The sequence below is a fragment of the Polypterus senegalus genome, chromosome 3, assembly GCF_016835505.1.
Source record: "Polypterus senegalus isolate Bchr_013 chromosome 3, ASM1683550v1, whole genome shotgun sequence".
In the NCBI taxonomy this organism is placed as follows: domain Eukaryota; kingdom Metazoa; phylum Chordata; class Cladistia; order Polypteriformes; family Polypteridae; genus Polypterus; species Polypterus senegalus.
This window is the reverse complement of record NC_053156.1, coordinates 15,256,386-15,279,266: the sequence shown is the minus strand read 5'-3', so window position 1 is coordinate 15,279,266 and position 22,881 is coordinate 15,256,386. Positions and strand designations below refer to the sequence as shown.

Sequence of the window (22,881 nt, the reverse complement as noted above, 5' to 3'; positions counted from 1 at the left end):
TCTCCGTTCCTTTCTTACTCCACAGGCCACTGTCATTCTTGTTCACAGCCTTGTTACTTCTCGGCTTGATTATTGTAATTCACTTCTTTTTGGTCTTTCTCAAAAATCAATTCATAAGCTTCAACGTGTTCAGAACTCTGCTGCCCGTATTATCACCAGGACCCCTTCTATTCACCACATCACCCCTGTTCTCCAGCAGCTCCATTGGCTTCCGGTCAAATATCGCATTCATTTTAAAATACTTCTGTATACATTTAAGGCTATTCATCATCTCTCTCCTCCATATCTCTCTGATTTGGTACAGATCATCATCCCATCTCGGTGTCTCAGATCCTCTTCTTCTCTTTCTCTCTCTGTCCCTGTCCCCCGTCTTGCCACTATGGTGAGCAGGGCTTTCAGTTGCTCTGCTCCTCGACTTTGGAATTCCCTACCTCCTGAAATAAGAAACATCACCTCTTTCTCTCTTTTTAAGTCTAGACTAAAAACTCACCAATTCAAAATAGCTTATCCCACATAACTTTCTCCATTTTCCTGTCTTGGAACTGTTATGTTTTATGATCTTGTAAATTACCTGCTCTTTTGCCTGCTTTTTATTTTCTTACTTTTATTATTATTTTTACTGTGTACAGTGTCCTTGAGTGTTCTGAAAGGCGCTTTCAAATAAAATGTATTATTATTATTATTATTATTTACAGCACCGGCTTCATCATTCAGCATTTTATTGGCTGTTACAAAAAGGAAGTGAGCACAGCTGTGCTGAAAGGTTGGCACGCAGTCACGAAATGTGACATGCTCTGGGATTTTCAGTCATCTAAATTGACACGGTGCAGCGACAAAATCGGAAACCCTACAACTAGAACTCGCATACTGTGACAACACCTTTTTTGTATTTCAATCACATCCCACATAACAAAATCACCAGGGTTATTTGAATTCTTAAAGTGTCCAAGAACTCTTAAATATGGAAAGGGAGGAACACAAAAACTAACAATTTATGAGTACAGTATATATCACCACTGATTTTTCAGACTCGGAGCTCTGCAACAAGCTCTCTGGTAAAATACAATTACAGCTTTACAAGAGGAGTCTAAATAAACCAGATTCAAGCTGATTAAAGGGTAAGTTCAGGATTTTTCAAGGCAAAGTTACTTCTTCACAAGCATAGTATTGACATATGTCACATGAAATTGTGTTGTAAGAGTTTTCTATAAGTTTAAAAGAATACATTGCTTGCACTGGTGCTTTACAATGGAGGCTATGGGGCACCACCGAAAAGTAAAAGCCTAAAAACATGCCGATGAAGAGGAAAATGTTTTGATACAAGAAAACACGCCTTCTCCGTTTCCAACTCGTTTGCGACAACAAAAGGGACCTGGAAATAATCCTTTAATCTGTAATGAGGATACGCTTTCTATTTGCTTGTGTGAGTTCTCACACAAGTATCTGGAAGGCTGCCATTTCGAATCCCTTTACTGCCAGAAGGGATCCCACTCCAATAACCTGAAAATTGCTCAAGGGGAGCTGTACAATAGCTGACCCTACACTCCAATCTCCAAAAGGTTAAGCAAAAAGAAATTTCCTCTCAGGGATTCAATAAAGTACATCAAATAAAAATATGGAAGTCAACCTAAACAAAACCAACCCCATGGCGCAAAAAAAGTTTACTGTGATTTTTATCTTTCGAGACAAAGCCACACCCCAGGTGGATGAAAGGTTAATACAGAAGATGACAAACATTCAGGTGGTGTGCATAGCTGGGCTTTTTAAAAATGGCGGATTCTCACAATATTGGCGTTTGTTGTTCAAAAAATGACATTTATAAACTATCTGATAATTTGTGTGTAATTGCAAGACGTGGATCAACACTCAACAACTGTCTTGGACATACTTGCAAGTTTTTAACCTCAATAGGGAAAATAAACCTTTAAGGGGTCCATGGTCATTTATAACTAAATAAAAAATAAATAAATAATTAAAGGACAACAATAAATCTTAAAATGGCTTTAAACTGGGCTATATCAGTAATCCTCTGCAGCACTACAGGCCTACGAGCTGATGCTGCCCCATCTTGTTGTTTCCTAAACTAAGCTGCACTCTATGGGCGGTGGCACAGCCGGCAGTTCCGTCACGCCCAGTTTATGCAACAGCCATTGTTAAGGAATTTAATTGGCCGACTTTATCCTTTCTTTTAGAGAAAAGCCAAGCAAAATGACCCCTTTTATTGGCTAACTAAAAAGATTACAATATGCAAGCTTTCAAGGCAACTCAGGCCACTTCTTCATGCAAGATGTAATCCTTTCTTTTAAAAGGGCAACTTAAAACCCGTCTGCTTAAGAAGGCCTTTAACTTCCACCGACATTCTGATCCTCTCTCTCAGTTCACCCTTTCTACTCAGTCACTCAAGACAAATTATTTGTTCATGGATTCCTGGCAGTTTCTGTTTGTACTGCTGTTGACCGTTTCTTACTTAATACAGGACTTTGTGTTTCTTATTCTTATTTGATTTGGAGTTTAAGGTTTGATATTAGTTTGGTGTGATCTTACTCCTGTTGTCCACTTTTGAATATTAGTGAAGTGTTTTGAACGTAGGAAAGGTGCAATACAAATATAATACATTATTGTGTTCATAAGAATTACTGTTCAATTATTCTTGTCTGGTGACCCTGACTAAACAGTACAAGAAATCCCTCACATGATATACCATTCAACTCATCTTCATGTCTAGTTATGCAAGACATCAAGCTTTCTGGGTGCCCCTTATTTGTGCTCATCTACACCTGAAACCCCTTCATTTCTAGGCAGTTTTGGACTATTTTGTGCAGGAAACTGCACCCTTATAATACAGACTAAACCAATAGGTGTCTTGAGTAAAAATGAGTAGAAAGTGGACATCAACTGACCTCCTAATGGAAGACTAGCGGGGGCAAAGCTACTCCTCTTCACAAAACATCAAAAACAATTTGGGAGAGGAATACCGTTTCATGCTATTCCAAAAAGTTACCAACCACAAATCCGATTAGATTTTTAGTATTTGATTCTTTACTGGTTGTCCTAGCCCTCTAAGAGAAACTTCCAGAAGGTTAAAAACAAACCTACATATTTCAAACATAGGCATGTAGGGTGTTGTTTTACACTATTTAGAGGTCAGTGATTATATGATCTCATTTTTGATTCCTTATTAGCCCGATATGGACCTCTAACAGAGAGTGAACAATTATACATTTCTATTATACTATTCTTGCATATTTCATACTTCAACATTATGACGTAAATGATGAACACCCCGAAATAGGGCGGCTTATGCCAATGCAAACTTTTAAATTTATTACTATTAATTTCAACCAGATAGGATTCAACAATGAAAGCTGCCAAACAGCCAGTGTTTAAGTGAAAGTTTGCAAAAATACATTTTGGTTTTATGCCTAGGAAGGAAGCACAATCTTTATTCTCAAGTATGAGGTGTGGCAGAAAAGTAATGAGACTGATTTTTTTATTTACCAAAGTTTTTCTTTTTTTCAAACATCAATGTTATCCCCTTCAAAGTAGTTCCCTTGGGCGCAGCTACACACCGATGAAGACGTTGTTCCCACTGTTGGTAGAAGCGCTGGAAGTCTTCAACCGGTATGGTCTTCAGCATGTCCGTTACACTCTTTTGGATGTTTGCTAAAATCCCGAAATGACGTCCTTTGAGGACATTTTTCAGTTTAGGAAAAAGGAAAAAGTCACACGGACTGAGGTCAGGTGAATAAGGGGGCTGGGGAACCACAGGAATGCCTTTTGAGGTAAAAAATTCTGTTATGGAGAGGGCAGTTTTTCGGCACCGACCTTTCGCATGTGCAAATGTTCAGTCAAAATTTGATGAACGGTAAATCTGTTCAAATTGAGTTGTTCACTCAACATTCTTAATGTGAAACGATGGTCTGATCTCACAAGAGTGTTCACACGTTCAATGTTTTCATTGGTTTTCGAAGTTGAAGTCCTCCCTGAACAGTGTTCATCTTCAACATGTTTTCTGCCTTCCAAAAATGATTTGTGCCAGCGAAAAACTTGAGCTCGGGATCAAGAATGTTCCTCATAGGCCTGTTTTAACTTTTCAAACGTCACACTTGCCGTTTAATGGCACAACGTTGCTCCAAATTCCACTGTTCCATTTTGCGTGACGCTTCAACCAAAAACACAACTTCGCTAATAGCAGTCACAAAAATCACGTAGTTAACGGAAGGAGTTGAAACTCGCACTGAGCTATGGGAGGGTACTGATACGTGCTCTATCAAGGACAACAGCACAGCGTTGCCAGATCGCTTGCAGTGTTGCCAGTCTTATTACTTTTCTGCCACACCTTGTATATGCAGAAAAAAGCATCTGGTGAAAGGAAGAAGCTGCAAAGTGCATCTGAACACCAGGAGAAAGCGTGTGACTGAGTGTGAGCACTGACAATTCAGGCGGAGTGGTGGCTCCGAGGCTAAGGATCTGCGCTGGTATCCAGAAGGTTGCTGGTTTGAATCCCTGTCACTGCCAAAAGAGATCCTACTCTGCTGGGCCCTTTTAGCAAGGCCCTTATCCTTCAATTGCTCCAGAGGCGCTGTAACAATGGCTGACCCTGCGCTCTGACCCCAAGGGTATGCGAAAACTAACAAATACAAGAAATTATATAAGGCGAAATAAATAACAAAACAAAAAACAATGTTAGATGTGGATGAGCGGTGATGTCAATGTTTGGAGAAGCGCAAAAAGCAACCAGGAAAGCAGATGAGGAGAGTGAAAGTTAAGAGGCGACGGTCGGCTGTATCAGAGATACATTCATCACTTTTTATGATAAGGATGGCACAAACATACGCATGGAGGATTGCCCCTAGGAGCTCTTGTAAACAGAGGACAGACAAACAGTTTATTAATCCCAAGGAGAAATTCACATACTTCAGCAGCAGCATACTGATAATAAACAATATTAAATATCAGAGTGATAACAATGCACATAACAGACAATAACTTTGTATAATGTTAACATTTATGGGGTGGAATTGAAGAGTCGCATAGTGTGGGGTCTCCTCAGTCTGTCAGTGGAGCAGGATGGTGACAGCAGTCTGTCTCTGAAGCTGCTCCTCTGTCTGGAGATGATCCTGTTCAGTGGATGAAGTGGATTCTCCATAATTGACAGGAGTCTGCTCAGCGCCCGTCGCTCTGCCATGGATGTCAGACTGTCCAGCTTCATGCCGACAATAGAGCCTGCCTTCCTCACCAGTTTGTCCAGGCGTGAGGCGTCTCTCTTCTTTATGCTGCCTCCCCAGCACACCACCATGTAGAAGAGGGCGCTCGCCACAACCGTCTGATAGAACATCTACAGCATCTTATTGCAGATGTTGAAGGACGCCAGCCTTCTAATGAAGTATAGTCGGCTCTGTCCTCTCTTACACAGAGCATCAGTATTGGCAGTCCAGTCCAATTTATCATCCAGCTGCACTCCCAGGTATTTATAGGTCTGCACCCTCTGCACAGTCACCTCTGATGATCACGGGGTCCATGAGGGGCCTGGACCTCCTAAAATCCACCACCAGCTCCTTGGTTTTGCTGGTGTTCAGGTGTAGGTGGTTTGAGTCGCACCATTTCACAAAGTCCTTGATTAGGTTCATATACTCCTCCTCCTGCCCACTGCTGATGCAGCCCACGTGTCGTCAGTTAACTTTTACACATGGCAGGACTCAGAGTTGTATTGGAAGTCTGATGTATGTTGGCTGAACAGGACTGGAGAAAGTCCAGTCACCTGTGGTGCTCCTGTGCTGCTGACCACAATGTCAGACCTGCAGTTCCCGAGACGCACATACTCAGGTGTGTCTGTAAGATAGTCCACAATCCATGGCACCAGGTGTGAATCTACTGCCATCTCTGTCAGCTTGTCCCTGAGGAGCAGAGGATGAATGGTGTTGAAGGTGCTAGAAGTCCAGATTATTTATTATTTATTTGAAGAAATTAAAAACTGTTCAGATAAATTTTTCAGATATAAAAGATAAGATAGTTCTACTCACTGCTCATGGCACTGCATATGGTGTCATTTTAAATTTTTTTTTGTAACCGAGGTATAGACAAGCGACAGCCAAAACTAAAAAAAAGGTAATTTGTGATTAAGTATAGAAAATGGTAAATAAAAACCCAATACCCACCATCATAAACAAAATGACATACCTAAAGGTCATGAGGATAAAGACGAGGTTTACACCCCTAAGCAACTGACATTATCTACAGTGGGGGTTCCCCTACTGAATTTGTAAGTTTGCTCTCTTACAAAGAAATGAACAGTCTGTTCATTTTTAAATTAGTTTCATTTTAATGGAGAGAGACAGAATATCAACCAAAAATCCAGAACAAACACGTAACATAAAAGTTATCAATTGATTTGCATATCATTGAGTGAAAGAAGGATTTGATCCCCTACAACCCAGCCAAATTTTCCGGCTCCCACAGACTGGCTGGGCACACACATTACAATCAATCAGATCAATCAATCACAGAAACTCCCGATCTCAAATCATGATGTGTATAAAGCACACCTGTCCACAGAATCATTTTATTCCATTCCAACCTCTCCACCACTAAGGGCAAAGACCAAAGAGCTGTCAAATGATGTCAGAGACAAGACCGGAATGGGCTACAACCCCACCAGCAAGAAGCCAGGTGAGAAGGTGACAACTGTTGGTGCGATTATTTGGAAATGGAAGAGAAGTATAAAATGACCATCAATCACCCTCAGTCTGGAGCACCATGTAAGATCTTGCCTCATGGGGTGAGGACGATCATGAGAAAGGTGAGGGATCAGCCCAAAACTACACGGGAGGAGCTTGTCAATGATCTGAAGGCAGTTATGTCCACCACACCAAGAACACCATTGGCAAAACACTATGCCATAATGGATTCTTGCAGCACGCACAAGGTCCCGTCTGCTCAACAAGGCACCTGTACAGGCCTATCTTAAGTTTGCCAGTTAGCATCTGTGTATTTTTTTCTTGATTTTTGGTTGATATTTTGTCTCTCACCATTAAAATGAAACTACCATAGAAAAATTAGACTGTTCAATTCTTTGTAAGTGAGCAAACTTACAAATTCAGCAGGGGATCAAATACTCCCCCCCAATGCATACACCAAGAGTTGTGGGGGGAAAAAAAAACAACAACAGGACAAGCCAAGTTGGAAGTAAGAAAAATGGTGGATTACAGGCAACGGTGCTTTAAAAGACAGTATAGCTTTCCCCTCAGTAGATAATACAGCACCTATAAAACGTAGACACCTCCTTAGAAGTTTTCACATTTTATTGCTCTACAACATTGAATCCCAGTAGATTTAATTGGGCTTCTTTGACATTAAAGTGTCTGTTGGAAGTGAAAACAGATCTCTGCCAAGTGGTCTAAATTAATTACAAAAGTAAAACACAAAATCACTGATGTTGCTCATATTCACCCCCTTCAAGTCAATATTTAGTAGATGGCAGCCATGACTGTTTGTGCACAGGACTCTCTCTCTTCAGTGAACTGCTCAACCTCTGTCAGGTGTCATGGGGATCGCGTCAAGTCCAGCCACAAATTCTCACTTGGACTCTGACTTGGGCTACTCCGTTCTGAACTCATTCCTATGCTGCTTTGGCTTTATACTTTGGGTCATTTTCTTGCAGACACACATCAGGTTTTCCCACCAGTATTTCCCTGGATTTTGCGTCATTCTCACAAGACTTCCAGGTCCTGTTGCACAGAAGCATCCCTATAGCCTGATGCTGACACCACCATTGCTCACACAGCAGGGATGCTGTGTTTTTGATTAAGCCCCATGTAACATGCTCTTTAGTCTGACGGCCAACCATTTTGGCCTCGTCAGACCACAGAACCTTCTTATAGCTGACTTCAGTCTCCCATTTGCCTTTTACCGAGATGTTGTGTGCATTTTTTCTCTTTGCCAGTCTGCCATAAAGCCACAACCCGTGAAGTCTCCGGCCAAACTTGTTGTCTGCCACTGCAACTTGCGACTTCCTCAGAGTTCTCAGAGGTCTCTTGGGGGCTCACCCTTGCCAGTCTTCTTCATGTAGGATCTCTCGGTTTTCTGGCTGGCCTGCTCTAGGATATTCACAGTTGTGCCATACTTCATGACTGATTTAACTGGATATTCATTAAATGGATATTGTTTTGTTACCATCCCCTGACTTGTCCTTTTCAATGCAGTTGCTAGTTGTGTGCTTATGTTTTCAATGTGTAGGTTAGGTCGCCATACTAATACTAGGGCCCTATGATTTTTGCGATGCAGAAACACAGACGGAATCACAGAATTAACACTTAAAGACGGAATTTAGATTTAAAAAAGGAAATGTGCGGAATTTAGAGACTGCAGTGGTGTCTGTTACAAAACTTCCCAATAAAATAAACGATAGAACTACAGATTTTTCAATCATTCAGATACTATTTTCTAGTTTGTTGTTTTCGAAGCAAACGCAATTCTTCGTAGAAATCCTGTTGTGCCTCTATCCGTTTGTGTGCGTGTTTCTTGTATGTTTTCCCGTTAAAGGCATGTGAATTAGCTAGCTGCAAGAGACAGAAATGTCAAAGTGAGCGGTATCGGATACCCGAACTAAGGCAAAAAAAAGCTAAGAAACACGAGATTAACTGCAAAATTGAGGGCAAATGGCGACTTTTACGAATCTAAACAACTTTTCTGCAAGTTTTGCCAGCATACCATAGACTGGACACGAAAATATACTTGCAATGACCACGTCAAAACTAAAACCCATCTCAAAAACAAGGAGAAATTAGGATCAAAAAGTGTTCCCCTTCAGGTAACAACAGAGGAAACAACAAAATCGTCAGATGCAAGACGCCAGTTTGTGTCCATGCTAGTCAGACATACCGCTCAAAATAATTATGAAGATGCTTCCTTTCTTTATTACGCATTGTAAACAAGGAGGTGCGCCGCCAGAAAATGAGGAGTCTTCGTGAAACTCATTTGCCCCGTGTCTTTGAATGTATGGACGCCGTTCTTCAAAAGATTTGTGGCTAGAAAATATACACTGCCTTGCTAAAAAAGAAGTCGCCACCTGGATTTAACTAAGCAAATAGGTACGAGCCTCCTATTGGATAATTACTGCATGGGCGATTATCTTTCAGCTGGCAACACGTTATTTAACCCCAACTGGTGCAATGAGTTGCTTCTCATTTTTTAAACAACCATGTCGAAAGACACATCTCGTGGTCGTGGAAAAGATGTTAGTCTGTTTGAGAAGGGTCAAATCATTGGCATGCATCAAGCAGAGAAAACATCTAAGGAGATTGCAGAAACTACTAAAATTGGGTTAAGAACTGTCCAACTGTCCAAAATTGTTAAAACTGGAAGGATAGTGGGGACCCATCGTCTTCGAGGAAGAAATGTGGCCGGAAAAAAATCCTGAATGATCGTGATCGGCGATCACTTAAGCGTTTGGTGAAATCATCCATCCATCCATTTTCTAACCCGCTGAATCCAAACACAGGGTCACGGGGGTCTGCTGGAGCCAATCCCAGCCAACACAGGGCACAAGGCAGGAACCAATCCTGGGCAGGGTGCCAACCCACCGCAGGACACACACAAACACACCCACGCACCAAGCACACACTAGGGCCAATTTAGAAACGCCAATCCACCTAACCAGCATGTCTTTTGGATTGTGGGAGGAAACCGGAACGCCCGGAGGAAACCCACGCAGACACGGGGAGAACATGCAAACTCCACACAGGGAGGATCCGGGTGTTTCCACTGCGCCACCGTGCCGCCCTTGGTGAAATCAAATCGAAGAAAAACAACAGTAGAACTCAGGTCTATGTTTAATAGTGACAGTAAGAGCATTTCCACACGCACAATGTGAAGGGAAGAGCTGTGTAGCCGTAAGAAAACCACTAATCAGTGAGGCAAACCGGAAAAAAGGCTTCAATTTGCTAGGGAGCATAAAGATTGAACTGGAGCAATGGAAGAAGGTCATGTGATCTGATGAATCCAGATTTATCCTGTTCCAGAGTGATGGGTGCATCAGGGTAAGAAGAGAGGCGGATGAAGCGATGCACCCATCATGCCTAGTGCCTACTGTACAAGCCTGTGGTGCATACAGTGCTATGATCTGGGGTTGCTGCAGTTGGTCAGGTTTAGAGGTTCAGCAACAGTATGTGCTCCAAGAATGAGGTCAGCTGACTACCTGAATATACTGAATGACCAGGTTATTCCATCAATGAATTTTTTCTTCCCTGATGGCACGGGCATATTCCAAGATGACAATGCCAGGATTCATCGGGCTCAAATTGTGAGAGTGTGGTTAAGGGAGTTTGAGACATCATTTTCACACATGGACACCACAGAGTCCAGACCTTAACCCCATTGAGAATCTTTAGGATGTGCTGGAGAAGGCTTTGCGCAGCGGTCACACTCTACCATCATCAATGCAAGATCTTGGTGAAAAATTAATGCAACACTGGATGGAACTAAAACTTGTGACATTGCAGAAGCTTATTGAAACAATGCCACAACAAATGCGTACCGTAATCAAAGCTAAAGGCAGTTCAACGAAATATTAGAATGTGTGACTTATTTTTTGGTGGCAACTTTTTTTTCGGCCAGGCAGTGTATGTTGTAGTTGATGAAACCCACTGATAGCCGAGACCACATAGTTCTCATCATAGTGATAGGTGAGCAAACATTTGGCTGTATGGTAATTCTTTTATGTAGGCAGTTCTAATTGTGTATAAATCATGAATCATTTAACCAGTTAAAGTATACAGGTATTTAACCGGTATTAACAGTCCTTCTCATAGAAATATGTTAGTGAACGGCACTGGTTGTTAACAGGTTCTCTTTTCAAAATTAACAACGATGTGTCAGGATTCAGTAAACGTTTTTTGCCTCACGGTGACTGGGCACACACGATCCACATTTGACTCTTCCGTTATAAACTCTGCATCTACAAACCTGGACATAACAGCAGGCTTCTCCTCAGATGCAATGAGTCCTTAAAAGCGGGTCATTCTTTCTTTCTTTTTCCTAAAAGTGAAGTTAACCTTCATCTCAGAAGGATGCATCAAACTAGTAACAGCTCTTCTAATTCTAACTGTCCTACTGCAATCTCATGGAGGATCTGGGCTCTTACCTGATGAATGGAACTGCAAAATAAGGTTCAGTTGTGTTAGTGTGCCGTTTTATTAAAAGGAATGTAAAGTGCCACTTCTTTATTATTCGTTTTGTTGTGGCTGTTACTACTTTCTTAAAAAAATAAAAACATAAAAACCGAATCAAGGAAAACTAAAACAGTGAAAACCGAAAATCAAAAAGAATAAAACGGAATCTGTGAAAAAATAAAATGGATTCCATAGGGCCCTAGACCTTCCGGATATAATCGAACCCCAGAGAGGTGAACTCCACTGAACTAATTATATGACTTCTAAAGACAATTGGCTGTACAGAGGGGACTGGGTGGTCTCGTGGTCTGGAACCCTAAAGATTTTATTTTTTTTCTCCAGCCTTTGGAGTTTTTTTTTGTTTTTTCTGTCCACCCTGGCCATCGGACCTTACTTATTCTATGTTAATTAATGTTGACTTATGTTTATTTTTTATTGTGTCTTCTATTTTTCTATTCATTTTGTAAAGCACTTTGAGCTACATTTTTTGTATGAATATGTGCTATATAAATAAATGTTGATTGATTGATTGATGGAGGGGTGAATACTTATGTAATCAATGAGTTTTTGTTTTGTATTTGTAATTAACGAAAACCACTACAAAGAAATCTGTTCCCACTTTGGATCAACAGAAAAAGACTCTTTACTGTCAATGTCAAAAAGGCCAAACTAAAAATCCACTGTGATGCACTGCTGTATAACAATAAAATCTGAAGCCTTTTATTATAAGCACTGGAGACCTGATTGAAGCTCCATGAATTAGAGGTTAAATAATTCCAGACAAATAGGTCTAAACATTTACATTTATTTGCTTAGCAGAAGCTTTTATCCAAGATGACCTACAAAATAGGTCAACACAATCAAGTAAATACCAGTCTGGGGGTGGTGGCTATTTTGGAACAAGTGTTAGAGGGCATCATTACGGAAACAAGAAACCCACTAATGAGAAACAATAAGCTCAGGATGTATTCAATTTTAAAACTACAAGGAGACTGCCCGCTATTCAAATTTTAATCTGGAAGAGGCTAAGAGTTAAACTTGATGTGTCCAGCAAGATGGGAGTAGACACCTTATAAAGCAACAAATCATTATCACCACTCATTAACAACCTTCTAGGACAAAAGGAACCAAAGTGAATACACACCTGTTAAAATCCGAACCTGAGAAAGTCATAGTTTAACCTGTCAAGTTCCCTTAAGTGCAAAAATAAAGGTTTCCATCCATCCAGTTTACAGCCACCGAGTCCGGTTTTAAAGCATCATTTGTGCATTTCTTGCAATGTGACAGAACTTGATCACACTCCACTTAGCTCCCCCACACTGTCTATTTTAAGCCAACTGTGCCATTTAGGAGCAAATCTCTTAAAAACAACATTTAGAAATTCATTTATTTACAAATGTTATAAAGTGGTGTGAAAAACTATTTGCCCCCTTCCTGTTTTCTTATTCTTTTGCATGTTTGTCACACAAAATGTTTCTGATCATCAAACACATTTAACCATTAGTCAAATATAACACAAGTAAACACAAAATGCAGTTTTTAAAATGATGGTTTTTATTATTTAGGAGAAAAAATCCAAACCTACATGGCCCTGTGTGAAAAGTAATTGCCCCTGAACCTAATAACTGGTTGGGCCACCCTTAGCAGCAATAACTGCAATCAAGCGTTTGTGATAACTTGCAATGAGTCTTTTACAGCGCTCTGGAGGAATTTTGACCCACTCATCTTTGCAGAATTGTTGTAATTCAGCTTTATTTGAGGGTTTTCTAGCATGAACCGCCTTTTTGAGGTCATGCCATAGCATCTCAATTGGATTCAGGTCAGGACTTTGACTAGGCCACTCCAAAGTCTTCATTTTGTTTTTCTTCTGTGGTGTATCACACCTGAGTTAAATTTCCTGATTACTGCCACACCTGTTTCAATCAAGAAATCACTTCAATAGGAGCTGCCTGACACAGAGAAGTAGACCAAAAGCACCTCAAAAGCTAGACATCATGCCAAGATCCAAAGAAATTCAGGAACAAATGAGAACAGAAGTAACTGAGATCTATCAGTCTGGTAAAGGTTATAAAGCCATTTCTAAAGCTTTGGGACTCCAGCGAACCACAGTGAGAGCCATTATCCACAAATGGCAAAAACATGGAACAGTGGTGAACCTTCCCAGGAGTGGCGGCCGACCAAAATTACCCCGAGAGCGCAGAGACGACTCATCCGAGAGGTCACAAAAGACCCTAGGACAACGTCTAAAGAACTGCAGGCCTCACTTGCCTCAATTAAGGTCAGTGTTCACGACTCCACCATAAGAAAGAGACTGGGCAAAAACGGCCTGCATGGCAGATTTCCAAGACGCAAACCACTGTTAAGCAAAAAGAACATTAGGGCTCGTCTCAATTTTGCTAAGAAGCATCTCAATGATTGCCAAGACTTTTGGGAAAATATCATGTGGACTGATGAGACAAAAGTTGAACTTTTTGCAAGGCAAATGTCCCGTTACATCTGGCGTAAAAGGAACACAGCATTTCAGAAAAAGAACATCATACCAACAGTAAAATAATGTGGTGGTAGTGTGATGGTCTGGGGTTGTTTTGCTGCTTCAGGACCTGGAAGGCTTGCTGTGATACATGGAACCGTGAATTCTACTGTCTACCAAAAAATCCTGAGGAGAATGTCCGGCCATCTGTTCGTCAACTCAAGCTGAAGCGATCTTGGGTGCTGCAACAGGACAATGACCCAAAACACACCAGCAAATCCACCTCTGAATGGCTGAAGAAAAACAAAATGAAGACTTTGGAGTGGCCTAGTCAAAGTCCTGACCTGAATCCAACTGAGATGCTATGGCATGACCTTAAAAAGGCGGTTCATGCTAGAAAACCCTCAAATAAAGCTGAATTACAACAATTCTGCAAAGATGAGTGGGCCAAAATTCCTCCAGAGCGCTGTAAAAGACTCATTGCAAGTTATCGCAAACGCTTGATTGCAGTTATTGCTGCTAAGGGTGGCCCAACCAGTTATTAGGTTCAGGGGGCAATTACTTTTTCACACAGGGCCATGTAGGTTTGGATTTTTTTCTCCTTAAATAATAAAAACCATCATATGAAAAACTGAAAGCATTACATGTCATTTGAATGAGGAATTCCTGAGGCCAACTGTCAAGGATCCCAACAATTCGAAAATACAAAATGCAGAAATGTCACTTTTCCTTCACTGTTCAACACAACTGCTTATCTGCTGCAAGAGCACATCAAACAGTCGACTGACATGCAGGACTGAGGAGTCACAATCATTTACTGGGTTACTGGAGTCAGAATCAGTAAAAATGTAAAACTGTAACATAACATGTTAAAATTAATAGTTTCACAAATACTAATTAAAATCCATCCATTTTCTAACCCGCTGAATCCGAACACAGAGTCACGGGGGGTCTGCTGGAGCCAATCCCAGCCAACACAGGGCACAGGGCACAAGTGTTGTCTTGTTTAATAACTCTTTCAGGGCTGATGTCAACTTTTGTCAAAAAGGAGGAGCTGACAATAATCGCTAATCAACTGTAAACTGTTTCAAAAGCAACCGTTATGTTTTAGTTAGTTAGACTCTCGTTGGTAGAAGGAAAGTTAGCTTCTTTGGTTTTGACCGCGATTTCCTGTGATCCCGTGAGTAGTAAGGTGCAGACAATGGCAAAAATTCCACTGACATCTGGTGAGAGATCAAAGCAAATGCTCAAAGCGAAATACTTCGTGGATGACATTTTGCCTGAACTCTCTGAATAGGACTAAGACTTGTTGGACTCTGATTTTGATACAAGCGATCAAAAAGAAATAGGAGGTTTTGCAGCTTCAGCCGATTGGTCCCTAGCTAATCGTGGTGCTGAACAGGTTCATGTAGCTGACACAACCTATGGCACTGTTCGCGTGGGAGGACTGCCACTTAACAATAATAAGAGGCAGAAACCAGATTGCAATGCACTGTGACTGTGACTGCTGCTTCTGCCCCATGCAGCCACGTGAACACATACTGGCAAACATCTTGGCAAACTGGCAGCCAAAGCATGCAGCAGCAGACGTTTTATGTTGATTTCTGTGTGAAGCCGTTGAGTTTTAGAAAATGATGTTTCTTGGAAAAAATATTCAGCCCTCAAGGTAGTAAAAAACATTAAAGTACCATTAAAAAAATAATATAAAAAAAATAGCCAACAAGGAATCACTAGAGTCCTTAAACCCAAACTTTAACGAGTTTGGGGTGCTAAAAAGTATCCTGTTCTGAAATTTCAATTTACATAATTAATACATCAGTCCAATTACAAACAGAGGAGTAAGAGGTGGCATAGATTGAAAAGTCAAGAGTTGGAGTGAGAGTGGGAGGTATGGTGTACCAATCCACAGCCCTGGTGACATAAATAGAGCTTATACTCTTCAGCTACCCAGTTCATGCTCATCCTAAATTCTCCTCTTCTAAAGGACTCTGCCGAAGAGTTTGCATCATCACTGCCAAATTACGATTAAACTAGCAAACTGTGAATTTCGCAAGAACAAAAAAGTGTTAATGAAATGATGATGAGGGAAAGGAGAACATCAGACGTTACAGGAAGAGAGGAGATTATTTTAATAAGTAGTGACTTGTGAGAGGACTTAATATTAGAACAGTCACATGATTTGTATGGGATGATATTATAGTCACGTACAACATCAGGAATATTTATAATATGAAGTGTAACATGAACAGGTTAACAGAACATACTGGATAAGAAGGGAAATGCTGGGCACGTCAGTCAGTATGTGTGAAGTGTGGCCGTCGGGTAACGTAACATACCGACGTCTGTAATAATTGTCGGAAAACACATAAACGTTATTGTCAGTGAAAACATTCCCCGGTGCGTAACCTGGGTTTCAATGTAACTCTGGAAAATGTTGTGTAGAACTGGCCATGGGTAAAAACAGGGCCTGGCAAATAAACTCCAACGTTATGAAATGTTTGTCGTGCCTTGGTGATAGTCACACAAGATGCTATATTACGGCGTAATATAAAGGGAATATGTTGTTTCGAGTTGTCAGTGTTCTGGAATCCCCGTAGTTTTTCCGTCGTAATGTTTCGTGCTGTCTGGCAGTTTGCCGCTGCTCTTAAGAAAGGTTGTGTGTGGACTTCATTTTTCGTTCGCTGTCCAGCTGCGAGACTTGCTGCCGCTGATTTTCGGATGTCACTCTGTGGTTTGTCATACGTTGTCATCATTGTTGCCTGTGCTGGTTGGACTGGCGTGATGTCGATGTGTCTGCTTCTGTGCGTTGGTCTGAATATGTAGACCGACGAGATTGTTTTATCGCGAGGCTTAGGTTGGAGTGATGGAAAAAGGAGGTGTAAAATGGTGGCGTCATAATGCAGTTTCGATCACTAACAAAGTATGAACCGAACAAACAGTCAAATACCACAGTCGATAATTTGCCACATTGAAAAAAAATGAAGATAAGCCTGAGACCAAAACTCTGCCAGGAACACAGATTGCTCACTATAGTTGTGGAGGGATATAGCAGTTGTGGGAACAGTTGTTTATATCGAGCACGGACGGGCACAAGCGAAAGAAAACACCACATCAGCTTCGTATCCCAGGTGTGAACACAGTCACTGGTTTGTATCAATTTTCACAGCCTGCTACCGGTCATTCTATTGGCTACTATGGCACACTTAACAAACCTCATCTGCCAACAGCCAAGGATGCGAGTTGCCAGTTTAAAACATACAGTATTTGCATGCTACTAATAGAACTAGGCTGGCTACGTTATGTAGATGGAGAAGACATTGTTTTTTAATCCAAATGACGTTTAATTCTTCTTCTTTATTTATTTGTCACATACATAGTTATACAGGACAACACACAGTGAAATGCGTCCTTTCGCATACCCCTTGGTGTCAGAGCACAGCGCCCCTGGAGCAATTGAAGGTTAAGGGCCTTCCTCAAGGGCCCAGCAGAGTATAGGATCTCTTTTGGCAGTGACGGGGATTCGAACTGGCAACCTTCGGGATGCCAGCACAGATCCTTAACCTCACCGCATTAGGGACGTTAGACAGCCAAGTTACAGTGGCAAGGAAAAGCATGTGAAACCTTTGGAAATTAGCACACTTATGGATAAATTTGTCATAAAAAATGGTCTGACATTCATCTAAGTAATAATATTGAGCAAAAACCAATGTCTTTTAACAAATAACGCACCAATTCTAAGATTGTTTTTGTGTATTGAATACATCACTCAAAAATTCACAGCGTAGGCTGGAAAAAGTATGTGAAGCCCAAGGCTGATGACTTCAACAAAAGCTAACTTGAGTCAGGAGTTAGCGTACCTGGAGTCCCGCCAAAGGAACGAGATCAGAGGTGTGGTGTTGAGATACTTTGATAGAAGAAAAAAGACTTAACATTTGGATATTACTATTCACATGAAGAGTCTGCGGATGTGAAGCAGCCCTCACGAAAAAGACATCTCAGAAGATCTATGATCAAGACTTGTTGGTTTGCATGAAGCTATAAAAGGGTTTGTTTTTCAAGTGGTATACAAAGCCACAGCAGTGTTGCCTTGGGTCGGGCACCTAGGCCTGAAACTGAGAGAGAAAAGTTCTGCAGGTTGCTGAAAACTTTCTGAGGAGAACAGGACTACCTGGAGAAGCTGGCAGAAAAGCAGCTCCGCAATCGTGATGTTGCACTGTGGTATAGCGGGTCCACGACTTTAAAAAACAAAAAAAAGTGCCAGTTTTAAATCCATAGAGCAGTGTCGCTGTGTGCGACTGCACGACCGTGGGGAGTTAGAGGTAGTGCTGGGCGATATGACGATATATATCGTGGGGACGATAGAAAAGTGTCTATCGTCCTATTTCTCTTCTATCGTTTCTATCGTTTCTAACCTAATTTTATCAATTACTAAAGAAAATATTGCATTAAATAGGCTATGACAAATGAATGATAATGTCTTGTCGCTATGCAATGCATACTCTACCCTTTATATAAGTGATAATCAAAAATAAAAATGAACTTTTTCGCAAAGAAACTCCATCTTGTGGTTTTGTGACAGTTCAGTTAAATGTCACTTCAAAATAAAGTTGCAAAAAAAAGTATGCAATGATATTTTTGTCAAACTTTTAAGAGAATAACTGGAAACGTACTTTATTGTGGGTGGTTTATCGTGATATATATCGTTATTGTGATATAAAATAATCCATATCGTGATATATGATTTTTCCATATCGCCCAGCACTAGTTAGAGGTAGTTGGAGCAAGTCATTGTTCTCAATTGCTTCATTGGCTTCCTGCGGCATGTGATTGGATAGATGGATGGATAGATAGGCCGGGATTAAAAAAAAAAAAAAATGAAGAAATAAAAAAAATCAAAGAAAAGAGGTTCAAAGTCGTGAAAAGGCAGTATTATCAGGAGGATCTGGCCACTTGAAAGGAGGAAGCAGTGCGAGCTGGGGCCCTGTGAAGGAGCGTTAGCTGTGCCGCTCTAGGGGCTAGTTCGCCGCACTGAACATCCAGGTGGAGTGTGGCGAGCAAGGCAGGAGCACTCCCTAGGCTTCGGAGGTGCGACTACGTGAGCGCGAAGTAAGAAGGCAGGAGAGCCGACCTCGGACAGTCTGTCCGTGATGCCCGGAGGCAGCCAAGACCGAGGTTGGCCGAAAGGAGCTCGTGTCTGCCGATTCTCCGCTGGCTACTCGAGCAATGGGCGAGCCGGGGAGTATGAGAAGGAGGTGGACAGAGATTGGAACAAGTTAAGACTGCATTTTAACCTCAGATTTTATTGGATTTATTTAATGAATTTTATCCCCACTTTTTATTGGATTTATATATGTACTGTTTTTTTGCACACTGCACCATTGACTTTTGTTGGTTTTACTTTCGTGTTGACCGGTTTTTAATAAAAGCACTTGATCACTTTTTCCACCATCCTCTGGCTTCATCAGTGAATTGCCCTCATTTGTCAGCTCATCTCTGTCATAACTATCGACGGTGTTGGTTCCGCAGGCTCCCACGTTGGAAGAGGGAGTCTATAGCGGATGAGCATCGTCGCATGCACACGCAGCACTTTGAGTATGTCTTCTGGTTGGTAACAGAGTCCATTTTCCTACAGTATATGGTGGACAGTGGACATACTAGTTGGCCTTTGAGGCAGAGTGACGTAGAAGCTGGGAGATGCCACCAATGGGCTCACTAAGTGCTGTGTCTGAGAATGCTGATCTTGAAGCTGCTTTTGGTACTTGTGTACTGAACGGACGGCAGTGAAACCTCCTTACACGAAGCCCAACTCTAAAATGGGTAGCGGGAAATCTTTTTTTATCCCAATAAATATGTTATGAAATCATCAAAAAACTTGTCCTTTGTCATGCCATCCATTTAGTACACAAGTACCCTGCTTTTTTTTTATTTCTATGGACTTTTCCGATGGTTCTGCTCCTTTGGAGAGTTAAGCATGTGTACATATGAACTTGGGATGTTTTTAGTTACAAAAGGTGTGACGACACTGAAAAATGCTTGACAAACACTGGGTTACAGAGTCATTGCAAAGAGTTTAGATATTCATCAGTCTACAGTTAGACAAACGGTGTATAAATGGAGACGATTTAGTGCTGTGGCTACTCCCCATAGAAGTGGGTAACCAGTTTCGATGACTTTCGATGAAAGACACAACACAAAATGCTCAATAAGATAAAAAAAGAAGCTTACAGTAGCAGCTAAAGGCTTGAAGGAATCATTGCAACAGGTCAATATCTCGGAGTCAACCATTCACAAAGCATTAAACAGGCATACGGTCTATGACAGGTCACCAAGGAGGAAGCTGAAGAGCACCGTGACACTCTACAGAGCCACTGGGAAAATGTTTTGTGCACTGATGAAACGAAGATTGAATTGTCTGGGAAGAATACACAGCGTTACATATGTGTAAAAAGAGGCACACAGCATACCAACATGTCATCACAATGATCAAATATGATAAGAGGGAGCATCGTGATTTGGGCTGCTTTCCTACCTCGGCCCTGACCAGCTTACCATCTTTAAAGGTAAAATAAATTCTCCAAGTTTATCAAAATATCCTACAAGATAATGCCATTAAATTTCTCACATCCAGTTCTAGTAGCCAGTCTGGAACACAAACAGTACAAGCTGGGAGATGCAGCAGGACAAAGAGATAGATATTAAAGTAAATCTACTACAGAAAAGGCAAAGGTTGTCCAGTCAGAGCTACCCCAACGCAGATAACTGTAGAATGACATTCTTACCAGGCATCATAAGAATATTGGGGGAACCCAAGTACTTCTGTAAGGAAGAACGGTCCAAAATTCCTCCTGAACATTGTGCAGGTCTCCATCAATCCTTTATCCAACCCGCTGAATCCGAACACAGGGTCATGGGGGTCTGCTGGAGCCAATCCCAGCCAACACAGGGCACAAGGCAGGAACCAATCCTGGGTAGGGTGCCAACCCACCGCAGATTGTGCAGGTCTGATCCATCAAAAGTGGAAGTGCTTTTGACTGCATCACTGTGGCCAAAGGAGGGCCACTTTTTATTTTAAATAACAGACTGTGAATGCTTATACAAAGTTATAACATTATACAAAGTTATTGTCTGTTTTACCTGCATTTTTATCACTCTTTAAATTTAATATTGTTTTTTTAAAGTATGTGAATTTCCCCTTAGATAGGTAGATATATACTTTATTAATCCCATCTAATGAATGTGCTCAATAAAGGCACGAAAGAGTTTGTGAGTTATTAGCATAAGTATTAGACAGAGAAACATGAAAGGCACTAATATAACAGATCAATTTAAAAGCTAGTATGTAATAGAGAGAGGGAGTGTTTGTCTATACTTGTCACACAGAAGAAGATCAGATAAATACTTTTTACTTATACTGTATTGCACCTTTCCTATGATTATTGTGCTGACATGATATTCAAAAGGAATATAACAAGAAAAGCAAAAATGACGTTATAACACAGGGTATAAACTAAAACCAAACATTAAACGCCAAATAATAGATAAATACATCCAAGTTTTTGAATTATCTTGAATATCTTGAAAAACAACAGGAATCAAAGAGGAAAGCCATGAATAAACAAAGCAATCTGTGTATGCTGTAAATGTAAGAAGATAAATGTTTTTGTTACACTCAGTGTTGATAAGGAACAATGGCTAACGAAATGTGCGGAATTTGTTAGCAGTGCTAGAAGGACATCGGCCATTCCTTTTTTAACATTTTATGACCAGTTAATGCAGAAAACCAGGTCATTCCAAACGGGTCACCTTCTTTTTCTTGGATCTGTTGCTACTCTGCTACCCACGTATGCTTCTTGAAGAACAAACCCACTAAGAAGTATAGCTGCAGGGTCAGTTTGCTTGACTTGAGGGGTGGCAACCAGTTTGGGCTCGATGAAAATGTGCCAGTTTCTTGCAGAGCAGGTTAACAAGCACAATACTTAAGAGAACAGTTCCTCACGGGCTCAGAGGGGCAGCGGTAGCAGTCCGGCAGTGGTCAGCGCGGGCTGTTTTCCTGCCCGTTCCACAAAGCCGCTTTTTCACGCATCGATGGATAACGCGCACTTTTAAACATTCAGCCACATGACTGCCACTCTGACCAGCTGGCACCCCGTACTTGTCATTTCCATGAGTGGCACCATTGGTAAAAGTGAAGCTACTCTGCTAGGATTCTAATCTAAAAGCGAAAGACCCCCCGCCCCTTGCGTCCTCTGGTCTAATAATAATAGATTTTTTTTCTGCTCCAATGTGCATTGTCTTGCAAGTTTGACGTCGGGTCTTCCCTAAGCTTCACTTTATACCTGTCAAAACCGCATTCGTGCGGCTCTATTTGCCTCTCCGCTTAGAAGTCGAAAAGTTTGCAATACTGATTGATCTGTACATGATTTATAATGGCGCATACAGCGTAGTGCCAGGACCTCTTAAAAAATAATATTAAAAAAGAGAGTCAGTCAGAGAGAGAAAGGATGGCCGATCTTCACTTACCTGTGGTGTTGCCGCCCGCGGGTTCGCGCGCAGCGGCTCCGGCCCGTCCCCAGCGTTGCAATCTCCAAAAACTCGCTGAACGTCCTCGCACCCAGGGGGAACCTCCTTGCACTGATGGCCACGGCCATCTCGAGAGTGACTGGTTAGGACGATAAAGAAAACGGCAGGACACAGCGCAAGTCCTTCAAGTCCTCGATTCGTTCGGTGTCTCTCTCACTTTCTCGTTTTCTCTCTTCGTTCCCTCCCTCGAAGGGGTCAAAGCCCGGACAAGAGCGGCCGCGGCGGCCCCCGAAAAAGTTCCGAGAGCGCGGCCCTGTTCAGCCGACGTCTACCGAAGCCGGGACGAAGCGTAACGGTCCAACCATCGACAGCTCTCGTCAGCGGCCTACTGACACCGCTGATCAAGACAGTTTATGAATTCCTCTTTCCTGTTCGTCTCGCCTGCAACACATCGACCTTCCGCCAAACACCGGCTCGCTCCTCCGCGCAGCCTGCCTCAGTTCGGCAGCTCTGTCACTGGAGGCGACGTCACGCCGTTTGCGTACACCCTCCTGGAATGACGCAATGCGCTTAACACGTACTTCAAGGCTGCAAGGGCGGTGTCAAAATAAAAGCCCCGAGAACTCGTGACTGTTCACGTTCTAATCTGCTTTTAACGCAGCTGTTTGGTAGAGGAGGTGCGGCCCAAGATGGAAGAAGCGTAGGAGCAGACACTTAATTGGG

The 22,881-nt window shown here is 41.7% G+C and overlaps 1 protein-coding gene across 2 annotated transcripts in view; it reads right to left on the bottom strand.

Annotated features, from left to right (window-relative positions):
- The window catches only part of si:dkey-190g6.2 (coenzyme Q-binding protein COQ10 homolog A, mitochondrial), a 93,712-nt gene extending 70,997 nt beyond the window's left edge, over positions 1-22,715 (bottom strand). Inside the window, exon 1 of one of the 2 annotated variants that reach the window (XM_039746675.1) lies at positions 22,159-22,715. In XM_039746675.1, the coding sequence (XP_039602609.1) occupies positions 22,159-22,286 (128 nt within the window). In that variant the 5' untranslated portion in view covers positions 22,287-22,715. The remainder of the gene's footprint in view (positions 1-22,158) is intronic. The other variant, XM_039746674.1, reaches the window with a different exon arrangement.
- Between the last annotated feature and the right edge of the window lie 166 nt (positions 22,716-22,881).